Source organism: Centruroides sculpturatus, unplaced genomic scaffold (genome assembly GCF_000671375.1).
Source record: "Centruroides sculpturatus isolate CEXI.00-Female unplaced genomic scaffold, Cexi_2.0 scaffold30, whole genome shotgun sequence".
Classification (NCBI taxonomy): Eukaryota; Metazoa; Arthropoda; class Arachnida; order Scorpiones; family Buthidae; genus Centruroides; species Centruroides sculpturatus.
Window position 1 is genome coordinate 1,035,037 of NW_019384755.1, and position 16,409 is coordinate 1,051,445.

At 36.8% G+C, this 16,409-nt stretch overlaps 1 protein-coding gene across 1 annotated transcript; it reads right to left on the reverse strand.

The window, feature by feature from the left end:
* Positions 1-571: 571 nt before the first annotated feature.
* On the reverse strand, positions 572-2,051 carry LOC111628705. The gene has a single exon (XM_023372540.1). It carries the CDS (start codon positions 1,901-1,903, stop codon positions 572-574), a length of 1,332 nt encoding a protein of 443 aa, XP_023228308.1. The 5' UTR covers positions 1,904-2,051.
* Between the last annotated feature and the right edge of the window lie 14,358 nt (positions 2,052-16,409).

A 16,409-nucleotide genomic window follows, 5' to 3' on the forward strand; every position in this document is an offset into this window, starting at 1 on the left:
TAACCACTGGTAGATAAATATCTTTTTCTGAATTGGATGCTGATGTACAAAAAATGTATTATTATGGAACTTTTCTGTTCTAATTTCAGTTTTAGACCGTCGTTGTTATGATTAATTAATGCTTTCAATAAATTCATTTATCTTACGGCTATTATTCCATAATATAAAGATGTCATCCACATATCTTTTAAAATATAGTATATCATATAAAACTATACATATAAAAGTATATAAGTTTTATAGTTTTATATAAAACTATAAAACTTACGGAAGTCATATAAAACTCTTTTCTCCAGTTTTCTAACAACTAACTCACAAAGTATTCCTGAGATCGGACTTCCCATTGAAACTCCCCTTTTCTGTCTATGTGTTTGGCCATCATAGCTGAAGATAGACTCGTAGCATATCAGTTTAGCCAGTTCCACTACTTTGCTGTTGTAATGTAACAATTCAGGGACCTTGTTGAACAAGAATTCGAGTAGTGCTTCTCATCATCTCATCATTCTCTCTCTTGTTTATATGGAGATTGCAGCCTGTAATCGCTTTTTCTCCGAATTACAGCGCCATCTTATTAGGTGAAGCGACCCGATCGATGAATATACTGTTCTAGAAGACGTATATGATACTTCGAGGACATGTCAGCCTGAGGCCAATACAGAGGAGTCAAAGTACGCACAGTCTGTAAGTTCAGTCTTAAGTGTTTCAGTAGGTCCGTACGACTTGTAGTATACTCGGGACACCTGAGCCAGAAGTGATCAGTAGTTTCTGCCTCCCCACAGAACAAACAGTTTGGGGACGAGACGATACCACGCGAATAAAGAAAGTAGTTGAGTGGGGCCGTACCAGTCCGTAGTTTCGCCAGCAGTGTTTCCTCCCGCCGCGATGAAGCGTGGTGATAAGACCACGGGTCAAAAGGATGGAGATACTCCCTACCCCTGTTCCTATGGACCGAAGCCCAGTGGTCCCGTAACAAATTACGAGTGTCCTGCCATACTAACCGATGAATGTCTTTAGGCAACAGCGGGCCCCTCCAGGAACCTGTTAAACACACTCCCTTCGCTGCCTTATCCGCGTCCTCGTTAAGGGCAATACCAACGTGCCCCGGAGTCCATAACAACTCAATAGGCTGAGGGAAAGACAACACAGCCGCCGCAATATCAATGATGATCGCTTCCGAAGTGTACCCCACGTTAGTCAATACCTCGAGCACCGAACAACTGTCCGTACTTAGAATGGTCGGACAAGGATTTTGGAAACACAGAGCCATCCCCCGCAAAATCCCAGCAGCCTCTGCCCCGAATACCCCACACTGAACATCCAGTTCCCACATCTCACTCTTCCGCCCCTCCAATATGAAGACGCCCATCGACGTCCGATTGGGTGACTTCGACCCATCTGTCCCGATTAAAAACCACCCATCTCGGTATCTGTGCACCCACTCGTCGAACGCCACCCTGTCCTCGCCAGGTAGACGAATACTCCCAGTCCTGAACACATCAATGTTTATCCGCGAGCCCATCTGCTCGACAGTCGGCGGCAGATTCTGTTGTCGATATATGTTCGTAATCGCTATCCCTAGGTTCCGTAAATGAGAGACCGCCCTGATCACGTATGGTTCCTGGTATCTCCGCCATCTATAGTGATCCAGACCATGCCGTTTCGAATAAATACGATAGAGCGAGCTAAATCGGCCCCTCGATATGTGCGTCACTGTATGTTTGATCGTCCTTAAGTAAAGCCTTGCTTTTAACCCGATGTAGCCCGCTTCCGTATACAACGCTGGCAGCGAAGTAGTGAGTGGTACCCCAAGAGCCGCCCGAAGGGCCATGTGGATAGGCTTTTCGATCCGGTTGATGACAGTCGGTGGCGCTCCGTCCAGGAGAGGCGCCCCGTATTCCGCCATCGGGAGGAGAACCGTTTTGATCAACTGAAGAAGATCTCTCTGACACGCCCCATTCCGCCGAGAAGCAAAATAAAGGAGACACGATCCCGCCCTTGTTAACTTGTTACAAAGGTAACTTTCGTGCGCCCTCCATGTGAACGTCTCATTAAGAAATACCCCCAGCATACGCATCGACGTGACCTGTGGAATTATTCCTGACCCGAGCCTTAGGGGAACAGTCGGCCTGTGCCGCTTTGATGAAAAATCAATGACCCCGCTCTTCGGCGCGGAGAATACCATGCTCCACTGGGCCGACCAGTGCTCAATATGATCCAGAGCCCTCTGGATCCGGAACCTTGCCATGTCCGCCTGAGTGCTCGATGCTATTATGTAAAGATCGTCGGCATACAAAACGCTCACCACGTCCTTTGGAATCACCCGCCAGATGTCTGCCATGTACAGGGAGAAAAGAAGCGGAGCCAACACGCTCCCCTGCGGAACACCGTAATTGAACTTATGGGGTCCCGAGAGCACACCCCTCCACTTGACCCGAAACTCCCTATTCACTATAAAGTCACGCAACCACCGAAGCGTTTTCCCCGAGAACCCGTATTGTACTAACTTGGCAATTAAACCGTCCTGATGGACCGTGTCGTACGCACCCTCCAGGTCGAGAGATACCAAATACACCCACTTCTTTTGAGCACGAGCCACCGAGATAGTGTGGTGGATAAGTATTACCGCATCTTCCGCCCCTCGATAAGGGATAAAACCAAAGTGATTTTCGTGAAACATGTTGGATGCCAACAAGGTCCTCTGTAACCGCTGTAAAAGCATACGTTCAAATATTTTTGCCACATTTGATGTGAGCGAGATCGGCCTGTATGCCGCGCACGAAGTCGCCTGTCTCCCTGGTTTTAGGATCGGAAGGATGCATGCCAACCGCCACTCCACCGGAAGTTGGCCAGTGTGCCATATCTTGTTCATTAGCTCCAGAAGGGCCTCCCGCCCCACCCTGGGGAGCGCCCGCAATAGATGGACCGTGACCCCATCCGGGCCAGGGGTAGTATTCCGTAGCCTCCCAAGGACCCTTGCCAGTTCCGTCTCTTGGAAATCCCCTTCCTCGATGAGCACACCCGGCCCAGTGGGGGCCGGGAGTGGGCCAAACGTTCCTGTTGGCCTTGGTCTCCCAAAATAATTTGCCAATGCTTCCGCCTGTAATTCCGGCGACGTTATCGTGACGTGCTCAATCAGTACATGATGGGAAATCGTCGGGCTCTGTGGCATCCGCAACTTCTTGAAAATCCTGTAAATCGTCGATTTCGTTGGAGGGGATTCACACATCCGGCCCCACCACTCCCGGCAAGCCTGCCTAGATTTCCAACGTAATAATGCACCCAGTTGTTTATACCTGTACCACCAACCTAACGACCCCCACTGTCTAGCCCTTCTAAAGGCCCGTCGCTTCTTCACCCGAATCAGACTGCATTCCTCCATCCACCACGGGGGGCCCCTGGGGGGAATCCTTTGATACCTGGTGAACTCTTTACACACCACCTGAAGTGTGCCGAAGAAGGCAGAATATTCCCTCGGATGGGAAGCCTCCTTTTCCCATGATACAGCGATGCAGTCCCGAACCCGACCCCAGTCCGTATTTTGACGGACCCTTGGCTGCAAACCCTCCACTCCCCTTGTCAAAAGAGACACCTTCAACTGGATCGGAGCATGATTGCTAGTCACAGTGTCCATACTTGGCCTCCATGTTGCTAACCCCAACAAATCAGGGGTACACAGCGTTAAATCGATCGCCGAGGACCCCGACCTGTGGAAAAAGGTGGGTTCCCCTGTATTCCAACAACACCACCCGTTTGACAATATCCAATCAAACAGAACCCTGCCCGCTGCATCCGGGCGAGTATAACCGTTGTCCCAATAGGGATGGTGAGCGTTCCAATCGCCCGCGATAATACGGGATTCAGAAGGAGCCAACCGCCAGCCCGCAAGTTGCCCGCCATCCTGAATCCCTGTCAGGGTGTAAACATTGACCAATGACAAAGAGAATTCCCTGAGAAGAACTCTCACCTCCAAAGTTTCCAACCCTCGTGCACCAAGGCCCGGCGATTGGAGCACGACCGGCCATTTGTCAGCCACCGCCGTCAACAGCCTGCCCCCGGTTCGGTAGACCGATCAGAACGAAAAATAGTGAACCCCGGTAAGGTAAAAGACTGTTCTCCCGTTAACCACATTTCCTGGATCATGAGCACATCCACAGTGTGAAACCACTGCTCCATCAGAAGAAGGTCTTTCTTAGCCTGTAATCCGTGCGCATTCCAGTGAACAATCGTAAACTCCCGCCTCCCCTGCCGATTGTCAGACATTCAGTATAGAGGTAAGAGATGGGCGCCGACGGAGTTTTGCCAACTCCGCTGGTGATGCTACGCAGTAATCGTCTGTAATTTCTGTTCTGCCCGTCCTGTCGCCGATTTCCATGTCGGATACAAGACCCTCTGATTCCGATGTGCCCGGGGGAAGAGCATCAATCTTTTTTCCCCCGCGTTTCTTCTTAGGTGTTCTCCCNTGTAGCCGCTGTAAAAGCATACGTTCAAATATTTTTGCCACATTTGATGTGAGCGAGATCGGCCTGTATGCCGCGCACGAAGTCGCCTGTCTCCCCGGTTTTAGGATCCGAAGGATGCATGCCAACCGCCACTCCGCCGAAAGTTGGCCAGTGTGCCATATCATGTTCATTAGCTCCAGAAGGGCCTCCCGCCCCACCCTGGGGAGCGGCCGCAATAGATGGACCGTGACCCCATCCGGGCCAGGGGTAGTATTCCGTAGCCTCCCAAGGACCCTTGCCAGTTCCGTCTCTTGGAAATCCCCTTACTCGACGAGCACACCCTGCCCAGTAGGGGCCGGGAGTGGGCCAAACGTTCCTGTTGGCCTTGGTCTCCCAAAATAATTTGCCAATGCTTCCGCCTGTAATTCCGGCGACGTTATCGTGACGTGCTCAATCAGTACATGATGGGAAATCGTCGGGCTCTGTGGCGTCCGCAACTTCTTGAAAATCCTGTAAATCGTCGATTTCGTTGGAGGGGATTCATAAAAATATAAAAATATAAAAAATATAAAAATAAAAATATTCCGGACCGCGAAAAACGCCCTCTACAGTCGTCACCGTACCAACTTCCGGAAGCGCCGCCATCTTGGACTACCTAGGTACACATTAACCTGTAAAATTATTAACGTAATAAGTAAGCATTTTTTGAAATTCGTTCTTTAGTTAATTTACTTAATTTCGAAATATTGTTGACAAGTGATATTGTATTAATTTCGGAAAATTGTATTAAATTAATTTTAACAAAGGATTGCATTTTTTAGAAAAAAGGAAATTTCCGGATGGCGTCCTCTTACCCATAAGTACCGAAAAACTATTGAATAAAAATTATTAAAAGGTACTTTAACTATTGCTCGGATTCGGACAAATACGAATCTGATTAATCTGTTAATTTATTACATCGAGTGCGTATAATAATAGTGTTGGAAAAAAAAGAAAATAAAAATTTAAACAATTGAAAAATTAACTGCATAACCATTATAGTAAAAAATTCACGGTCATTTTTCATTCGTTTTCTTTTTCTTTTTGCCGTTTTTCTTTGTAGTTGTTATGATTTTCGGTTCGTTTTCTGTTTGTTTTCGTTGTCGTCTACCTTGTCACTGTCGTCAATTCTGACAAACTATGCTACTGAATATTTTATTCAGTTTATTTTATTTCAAATATCAAACAAATATATTTTATACTCCAGTGAAAAATAAAATTGTGCTTTAAAACAAAATCGTTTTCTGTTATTGAAACAATATTAGACGTACAGTACTTCTTGTACAATTTTATCACGGCATTAATTAATTAATAATCAGTAGTAATCGATTCGTTCGAATTGAGAATAATTGATTATTCCATTATTGAAAGCATTCAAAATATCTGGAATAATTATAGATTTATTCGAGATTCTAAAATCGTGATTCTCTCGCCTCTAAAAATCTATAAACTAGAAAAACCTTAAAAGAATGAAAAAATCGCTTGTTACAAAATGTTTTTTTAACTTTCAATCGGAATTACAGATCAGAAAATTATTTTCTTCCAAAAAGTGACGATTTGACCCTGTTAGGAAACATTACTACTAGTGTTAGTGTTTAGTGTGTAACACTGCATACACTGTTAGGAAACCGTTTTCTTACTATGTGCTGTAAAACTACCGAGCAATTCAAGGAGTTATTTAGATGATACGTCTTGATTTGTTTCTTACTGCTGGACAATTGGAAACAATTTCAGTTTTTATCTACAACTATTTTAAATAAAAACACTTCAATTGTTTAATAATTTTGTGAATTAAAGTGATGTATTTACTTGCAAATAAAAGTATGTCATTAATTTAAGTATTAAATTACAAATAATGTAATTGTGAAAATAGTTTCCGGAGATTTACTTGTTTATGCTGGTGTAGCTTTAAAACGATTATATCATTTTGGGGTTAAGTAATTTTACAGATTTCAATAATTCTTAAAATCATTCAAACGAACCTATCACTAATAATCAGTTCTTCATTTAGTATTTAAAAATATCTGATTTCTGATCTCAACTGAGTTTCGTATTCTTTATGGCATCATATAACTGTGTACGGTGAGCAAAAAAAAAAAAAAATGTTAGTATGGCGGAGAAGTTTCATTTTTCTAATTCATTTTTACTTTCTCGGCTCTGTATTCAATTACGGCAACGCGACACATGGGCGATCTGTCGAAGGAGGAATGCCTCCCGGGAAGTCTTTTATGGAAAACTGGCCCCTATTTAGGTGTAACTAACGTGAAGAAACCCAAAAATCTCTACGTGACCAACTCGTTGGCGATACATGAATCCACAATCAATTATCAGTATTCAGTAGTTTTATCCACTCGGCAGCTTGTGGGCTTTCGACTCGAAAGCGTGAAACGTCGAGAAATGCAAAAGAATTTGGGTATTTTTTCTTTATGTATGGATGTTAGTATATGTGTGTTTGCCTGTGTCAGTGTGTGGGCAGCATGATTTTGTTCATTCTCTTTACAGCTTAATGACTTCTGTGTTTTTTGTCGAAAATTTTTGAAATTTTGCAAGAAGAGTTTAATTGCTCTCCCCTTTTTTCGACACAATTTTGGTGGACCATCTGCTCCAAACAGATTAAATTTTCCTTGTTTGGCAAAATAACATGGTTCCAGAAACTTGATGGTAAAAATGAACAACTTTTAGCTTACATTAGGTCTATTCTAGTTCTCATTGCTAATTCATAGCGTCTGCGCCACAAAATGCAGCTTTATGCGACCTGTTTCGGATGCTTTGAGAGCGCAATTAAACGTTTTCTGTCAATTTCATGCCTCTGGCAATATCGACAGTAATTTGAAAACGATGTTTGTAATATTTTGTGTAATCATATCCTGTTTTTGTATTGTTTTTTTATTTTCTCCTTCGTCCATTGAAGTTTTCTGTCTGTGAGCTTATAGTTTTTAACATTGTTCCAAACAGTTGATTTCTTCAACTTTAATATTTGTAGTAATATTAGAAAGTGAAAAACAGTCCCTCTGATGCTCAATTAAAAGGTTTTTGATCTTCTTTTCTTCCACATCACATTTTAGACATTTTATCACGAATTTATATGAAATGAACAGCATTCACTTATTTCACAAACATCCAGTCATTGACATATATGCATTTAACTAATTTGCATATTTTAATTCAGAAAATTACAAATGGTATGATAAATTGTTTTGCAAAATTTTTATCGTTATTTTACATTTTATATTTTTTTACATTTGCTTATAATAGCAATTATAATTTTTGGGAAAAGAAATAAAGAATGTTTCTTCTGTACTTCGGTAAATTTTTTATTGTGCTACAAGATCACATGTTTCTGAAAAATGATTAGGGAAAAAGAAACTTTTCCCTCGTATGAGCAATTGTTTTGCTCACAGTAAATAGCTTACAATACCGTAAAGAATACCTCATGGTCATGATTACTTACTTTAATGCGATAGCAACTTTATTTCGAGAAATGTGTTTAATAGTTTTAAAATATTTTTTGTTATATTAAATTTTTATATCTTACCAGTTTTGATACATTCTTGATGAAAATTTCGGAATGAAAAAGTATTTTATAGTTTCTAATATTAACTTCTCAGTAACTTTCTTTAAGGCTGGACAAATTTTTAAGCCAAAGGGTTCGTATAAAAACTGAAATTACGTTATCAGGTCTTTAGGCGTATAAATTTTATGTCTTTTAGAATGATAAAAAGAAACTTTAATTTAAAATAACGCATTTCGTAAAAATAAGACAAGAATCAAAATAATGCGTCATACAAGTATTTTCATCATGAGAATCCGTTAGATTCAGATAATCTAGTAAATTCACTGGTTATTTAGATAAATTATATTTACCTAACTTCTGGATTTGAATATTTATGTTTGTGTCTGAGCAAAAGGAGTTATTCTAATAAAATCAATAACAATTCAACAATTATCTATAGTCTGTTAAGTTAGAAAAAAATTACTAAAACAGAAAAAATTTTAGATATTGAAATCATATATCAAAAATGAATGATTATTTAAAATTATATTTACTTTAGGCTGTAATTAAACTATTTATATTATACATAGGCTATATCTTAAAAATGTGCATGCAGATGTTTCAAACCATGTGCACTATATTTAATAAATAATTGTTAACATTTGTTAATGAATATTTGTAACGTATATTCACAATAATAAACGAGCAATTATTTATTGTGACATTACGACACTGACGGGCTGGAATTTGAAAGTTGCAATTTAATAAATAAATATATATATATATTTTAAATGTAATGTTATGATATTATATTTTATAATATCATAACACTAAACTTACTTACAATACACATTCGCATGCATATTACTAAATAATTGCGTATTGTAAGTAAGTTTGTTTTGATATTATAGTGCGAAATTCAATTTAAATAGCCTCAGGCTTATGATAACCGATCAGAGTTTAACTAAATCTGTTTTATTTTTTACTACAAGTAAATACACAGTGTTAAATGTTATTGAATACAAGATATGAACACAAGATAGTTCATATGCTTCATATTCTTTAATAAAACAAAATTTTACATTTGAGTTAAATAATATTTCGAAATAAAAGTTTTACTTCGGTGTTGTACACTTAAATACTTATTTAAATTTTAATAATATTCACATCACTTCTAATTCAACAAAATCAAATATTTTTTTATTAAGAACTATATATATACACACACACACATAAAAAGCACAAACAATTTTAAAACTATATATTCATTTCTCTATAGACACCATATAATTTAAAGTATAAATACAATACATGTTTAATAATTGGTTGAAGGTTAGCAACTTAACAACGGAATGTCACGTGGAGTTTTCTGAACTTTCTTCAGTCTTTAATTAACGCTGCAATAGAATCAGCTTCATGTAGAACAGTGTTTTTCAACCTGTGGGTCACGACCGCCAGGGGGTCGCAAAGCCTTATACGGGGGTCGCGGGTGAAAGAAAAAGACAAGTGTTTGTAGGTCCTATACTACGATAAAAAAAAACCTAAAATTTCAGTGAAAAGACTGTGCCTGTTTATTTTATAGTACAATTGGTTTTTCCATTGATATTTAAAGAAAGAAAATTAGATACGTAGTTTTTAAAATCACCGATATAGTTTAAATATGCCCCGGGGGGTCGCCAGAATTTTTTAACTTGTAAAGGGGTCGCGTATTCAAGAAGGTTGAAAAACACTGCTGTAGAATGTCTTCCAGGGAGGCATTCACATTCTTGGCAGATCGCCCATGTGTTCGTTGCCATATCTGTCGAACTAAATCAAACCATTTTCAATAATCTGACTTAGTTTTGATCTCAACTTTCTTTAATTTTAATGATATTGTAAGAACGGGGTCTGTGATTCCTCGCTCACTATGTAGAATGGTTCTAAGTTAATAAATCTTTAAAAGGCTGAGTGAAACGGTAAGATTCACTCACCTATACTCAGATCCTGATATCAGTTAAAATATTGTTTTGTATCGCGTTCTAACTTGCGATTAAAATGGATCTTTAAGTAATACGATTTTTTCCGTGTGACAATTAATATTAGGAGGGGTTACTGATCCGGAAATGGAGGTAGACAATATTAAGTATAAGATAATTATTTATTTATATCAAATAGCTAGAGTAGAATACAATATATATATATATATCAAATGAGTAAATAATACATCGAGTTGACTCAAGATACAATGCAACGAATCAAACACCTAATTAAACCATCTCTGATCAAATCACCGAATATGAGAGAACTTGCAAAATGTTTATATTATCTGGGAACGTAGTGAGAGAACCTTTATCTTCATTTTACATTCTTCTTTCAGAGAATTATATTCAGGTGAGGCAGGAGCAAAGAAGAGGGCTACAATATAAAGCCCTAGATGGCTAGCATGTTGAACTATGACTGAAAACAAGGATGGAAAGTGACATCTACCTTTTATAGCAAATCAGTGGACCAATTTAGGTAAATTTTTTATTGTGCTACAAGATCACATGTTTCTGAAAAATGATTAGGGAAAAAGAAACTTTTCCCTCGTATGAGCAATTGTTTTGCTCACAGTAAATAGCTTACAATACCGTAAAGAATACCTCATGGTCATGATTACTTACTTTAATGCGATAGCAACTTTATTTCGAGAAATGTGTTTAATAGTTTTAAAATATTTGTTGTTATATTAAATTTTTATATCTTACCAGTTTTGATACATTCTTGATGAAAATTTCGGAATGAAAAAGTATTTTATAGTTTCTAATATTAACTTCTCAGTAACTTTCTTTAAGGCTGGACAAATTTTTAAGCCAAAGGGTTCGTATAAAAACTGAAATTACGTTATCAGGTCTTTAGGCGTATAAATTTTATGTCTTTTAGAATGATAAAAAGAAACTTTAATTTAAAATAACGCATTTCGTAAAAATAAGACAAGAATCAAAATAATGCGTCATACAAAGATTTTTATCATGAGAATCCGTTAGATTCAGATAATCTAGTAAATTCACTAGTTATTCAGATAAATTATATTTACCTAACTTCTGGATTTGAATATTTATATTTGTATCTGAGCANATAGTTAAAAATATAAAAGTTTTTAATAATAAAATATGATAACAGATGGTACCACCAAATGTTGCCGGGAAAGTTAAGCAACTTGTTGCTGGAATTTTTCATAGTTCTTTCAAAAGACAGCTTATCCAAGTGGTCAAAAACTTTTTGAAAAACATTTTTCGTCATATTATGTGTATCATCAGCCTTATAAAGTTTACAAATGAAACAACAAAATAAAATTGAACGATTTATTAGAAAGAAGATGGTAATATTATATCCGAAAACATTTCTTATAATAAAAACTAGGTGGCCACATGAATTAAGCTGTCTATTATCATTGCAGTGTCAAGTTTTGTGGACTTTTATATATTAATATTGTCTTATATTTTGTGAATAGTGTGCTTTATGCTAACAAGTAAGATAAATTATTGCAGTGACTGTTGATATACTAATTTATCTAAAGAAAAAATAGTTAAACATAAATAAACTGATATATCTGTGGTTGATTTGAACATGAAAATGAACAAATTCGTGTATATCATATGATATTGTCGACTTAAACGCAAAATTTCAGCTATGATTTCATATTGCAGATTTAAATTAGAACGAACTAACAATGATATATATACATTTATTACATTAAACTATGAATTTTAGGAATATATTTTTGCAAGATTTGATCTATCAGATTATTGACTATATTAAAATTCTGACATGTCAAAATAACTGATTGTTTCAGAATTTTAACCTGTCGAGATTTTGAAATAAATTACTTCTCGACTTCGTATAAACTTGCAAAATTTGAAATAATATGAATAAGTTATAAAAATTTTAATTACGTTCAAATGATAATGCCGATTAAGTACACGAATGAAATTATATATTTTTTGTAATATAGTATTATTAAAAACTGTTATCAAGTTCATTATAATAGTTTAAATCAGTAATTTGTTTGGTTATCTTTTAAAACATTTGTCAACAATATTAAAATGATGTGTATTTTTAAACAAAACAAATCTCTACAATAAGATGAATCAATTAACGAAAGAAGAAAAATCTATATATTTTCAGTTTTTCGACTGGTATGCTGTTAATGAGACTTTATCTCCTCTATTATGTACTCTGTAATCCACCAGTGTCCGACATTGGTGGGTTACAGAGTACGAAATAGAGGGGGTACAGAATAGCTAAAACCACAGAATAGCTAAAACCACAGAATACTGGTAGTTGGGTAGGGATTCGCGCTTTACCAGTGGGCAGGTCATGTAGCGTTTTCCAGATTTTCTTCTTGTGTCTAACACCTAAGCAGTGGCTAGTTTTCCTTAGTTCTTTCGGGAGTTAGCGTCTCTTGATAGATCGCCGGGGATGCGTTTCCTAACTCCATCAATTCAATTTGTTCTGTGCAATATGTTTTATTAGGACATATTTTACTTTTACTATATCTTTATATTTCTTTAACTTGGTCGGAGCTCGAGGTCCAAAGGCATCAGCCTACATCATTAAAAACTCGCAGTTGAGCATTGTTCAGGAACCTCATGAATTTTCTGTGGGCAATCAATCTTATGCATGTAGAGCCACGTCACTCGCCGTTCAGTAACTCTAGTTGTGAATCTCGCTGAACGATGGATTCGAACGATAGATGATTCGAACTCTTCGTGGGTATGATAGAAAAAGTCTATTAATATTATCATGGTGGAAAAAGTCAAAGAAAAATAAATAAATTATTTATCTAGCAACATTTCCACCACATGACCACGTGTGGTGGAAAGGTTCCATCTTCATCGTCTTTTTATATACAGAATTATTTTGGATCTCAATTTTTCTTCAGTTTACTCTTGTCCGATTGATCTTTAATATTTTCTGTACAATCAGAGGTTTCAGGTTGCTTCTTCTAGTTAAAGTGATGCTCTACGTTCTGAAGCATCTAATTCCATTATCACTATCATGGTAAAAATTTTCAGAATTATTTTCCATACTTACAGATTTCGCTTTTTTAACTTTACACAAAAGATTTTTCATTTCTTACATTTTAATAAGGCTTGTGCTAATACTCTTTGTCCGTTAAGCCTTTCCTATTTAATTAAAACTTCAACTGAGCTATTTCAATTTATTTACTTGCTTCATTTAGTTCTAGTTAAATAGGCCTAGATAAGTTTTACTTTTTCTCAGTGAATAGCCTACGTTATAATGTATAAAACATTATTCGAAACATGTTAATTCAATTCTGATAGGGGAAAGTTGCCTAATTCGTACCCCTTAAGGAAAAACCATCATATTATCGAAATTAATAAACACAAGTTATTTTTTATTTTAAGTAACTTTTATTTGGGAAATATTTTATTACTACCATAATAAAATTTAGCATAAATCTTATAAACTTCTGAGAAATAAACAATTTAAAAAAAACACTAAAAAAGTACGATTTAGGAACATTCGTCTTAAATCGTACTGATATATTCTTAAATCGTACTTTGAGATCCTATCATTGGTTTTCAGTCTTAAGAATAAAAATCTTTATCAATAATGTATTAATACGTGTGTATATTAACTCTTAACAAATTCGGCAGATGGTCTTCGCCAATTTTTGGCAGTCATCGCAGTTGTAATCCGTTGTTTTTTTATTGGTTCCTGCACAAAGTTCATGTACCAATATCTCACATTGTGTGCATTTGATCATATTTTCTTTTACGTCTTCTTGGCATAATTTATAGTACCAACTGTTATTCTCATCTTCCTGTTTTTTTTATTCTCCTTTTGTGATATTTTAGTAGTTTTGCTTTTCTTCTCATCAAGATTCCTTGATACGTTTTTCTTCTTGCAATTCCAAGAATACCACGTAGTGGAGATATTATTTCAAATGTCGCTCGAACTGTCTCTGCATTAGAAATGTTTACTTTCATACCTAAAGAATATTCTTTCGCTTTCTCTTCTAGACATTGATCTTGCTGTTTTTCCAAAGGGTGAGTTGTCGGTACCTCAGGAAGTTGTGGGTACTCAACTTCTTCAGTTTATTCTTGCTCAGTAGTCTGATTGGATTGTGCCACACACGTTAAAGTATCTGCTTGTTCTTGCCGCCTTTCAGTTGCCAGATTCTGGGAGACTTCCGCCGATTCACTTAGATTAGCATCTTCGTCAAGAACAACATATTCCTCATCCCCGATCTTAAAGCGATTGCGAGGCCACAATCCGCAAGATTCGAAGCCATGCATGCCTGTGTCCATACAAACGGCTCGAGGATATGCTTTATTAAGGAACCAGGATGGTTTGCATCCACGATGCGCAAGCAGCACTAAAATTCAGTTTTAGTGATTTGAAAAATGACCTATCTAGTCTATTCTTTGATGTGTATTCAGTTCTTGTAACTGTCGTCTAAATGTCAATTTCGGTACATTATATACACTAAAACTTCGTTAAATTATAAGGTCCCGTCATTATATTTTTTAATCGGTTCTTTCATATTTTCTTTACTCCAAGAATTATATTTTCTTTTTGACATGTTGTTCTAAAATTAAAGACGATTAAGTTTTAATTTGTTTTGAACTTTTGCGGTTATTTTTTAAATCAGAAACTTAGAAAAAAAATAAGTTTACGAATCGGTAATAGCTTATTGTGACATCCATCTAAAATGGTTTTCCTAAATCGTACCAGTACGTTTTAAGAACATGCCTCGAGTACGAAATAGGCGCAAGAGTCGAACAAACTTTACATTAGTCGCCAAAAAATTTGACAACAGATACGCATGTTTCATCACTTCAGATGAAATCACAAAAATACGCACTAATACATCACAGATAGTTAAAAAACTTACACATGATCCAATTTGAAGAAATTTCTTACGAAATGTGCAAAAATATTACAGAAAAAGTTGAAAAACCTTTCATTTTCAATATTTTTGTCGGGAGCAGAGTAACAGCGTGTTGTCTGTCAGATGGTAATATGACCGATTGTTATTTACTTTTTTTCAGGGCTGTGGAGTCGGAGTCGGAGTCGCAGTCGGAGTCGTGGAGTTTTGGTGTTTTAGCCGGAGTCGGAGTCGGAGTCGTGGAGTTTTGGTGTTTTAGCCAGAGTCGGAGTCGGAGTCGGATGGTAAGGAAAAGTCGGAGTCGGAGTCGGATGGTAAGGAAAAGTCGGAGTCAGAGTCGGAGTTGGAGTCGGTAGATTTTTACGCGACTCTACAGCCCTGGCAGGGCTGTGGAGTCGGAGTCGTGGAGTTTTGGTATTTTAGCCGGAGTCGGAGTTGGAGTCGGATTGGTAAGGAAAAGTCGGAGTCGGAGTCGGTAGATTTTTACGCGACTCCGCAGCCCTGCTTTTTTTGCTACTAGAGACACTAATAACTATTACCGGAGTCGAGATATAAGCGAAGTACGAATTATGCGCAAGTACGAATTAGGCAAGTTTACCCTATTAATCGACGTTCAACTGGAATTTCTACTTTCAAATACACTTAGATTAAAAAATCCTATTCTTAATTCGCATGTAACTTTTTATATACTGAATAATTATAGGTTTTAATTAATTTTATTAAGTTAACTTAAATAGAGCCTACATTTAAGTTTATATTATTCATACTTTAAATCTACTCTCTCTATATATATAATATATTCACTTAAAATCGTCCCCTCACTTTTCTTTGTCACGAAAAAAACAAGAATTAGAAACGGCGGCACCGGAAATCGCCACGACATTTTTGTTATGAATAGTCTATATTGGGAACAATTAGGCCAAATCCACATGGGGCGAGCTAGCGAAGTGAACCACATAACCATGGAATTGAACGTTTTTCTGTAGGACGTTCAAAAAATTGTGATGTTCGACCGATTCCAAAAAAGAGTACGTATTTTTTTTTTGGATTCTGCATATTATTCTATGTCCGATTTTAATTGAGAAAATCTGAAAGTTTTTTTAAAAATGTGATTTGAATATAAAATATTTTTCCACGTGTGTAGGAGGCGTATTTCAAAGCGGATCTGAACTTAGCTTTCATTATAGAATCCTCACTTGGAATTCGATAGGTGAATATAAACATATTATTAAAAGTTTTATTATGAATAGTCTGTATTAGAAAGAAGTGGGCGAAGAGAGCGTGGAGGCAGCCAGTAATACTCATAAAATATTATAATTCTCCTATTATTTAAATAAATAATATTTAACTTATATATTAGCTCATGAATTTAAAAGAATGTTTTGATTTAAATTGTCATTTAGTATTACTATTTAAAATACTTTAGTAAGAAAGCAGTGCAGTGAAACAAACTTCAATGAATTAATTGGAGTAAGTAATTTTGTAAATTAAGGCAATTTATATATATAACTAGCAGATGAGTCCGGCGTTGTTCAGGCGAAAAATAACAACAGCAAAGATT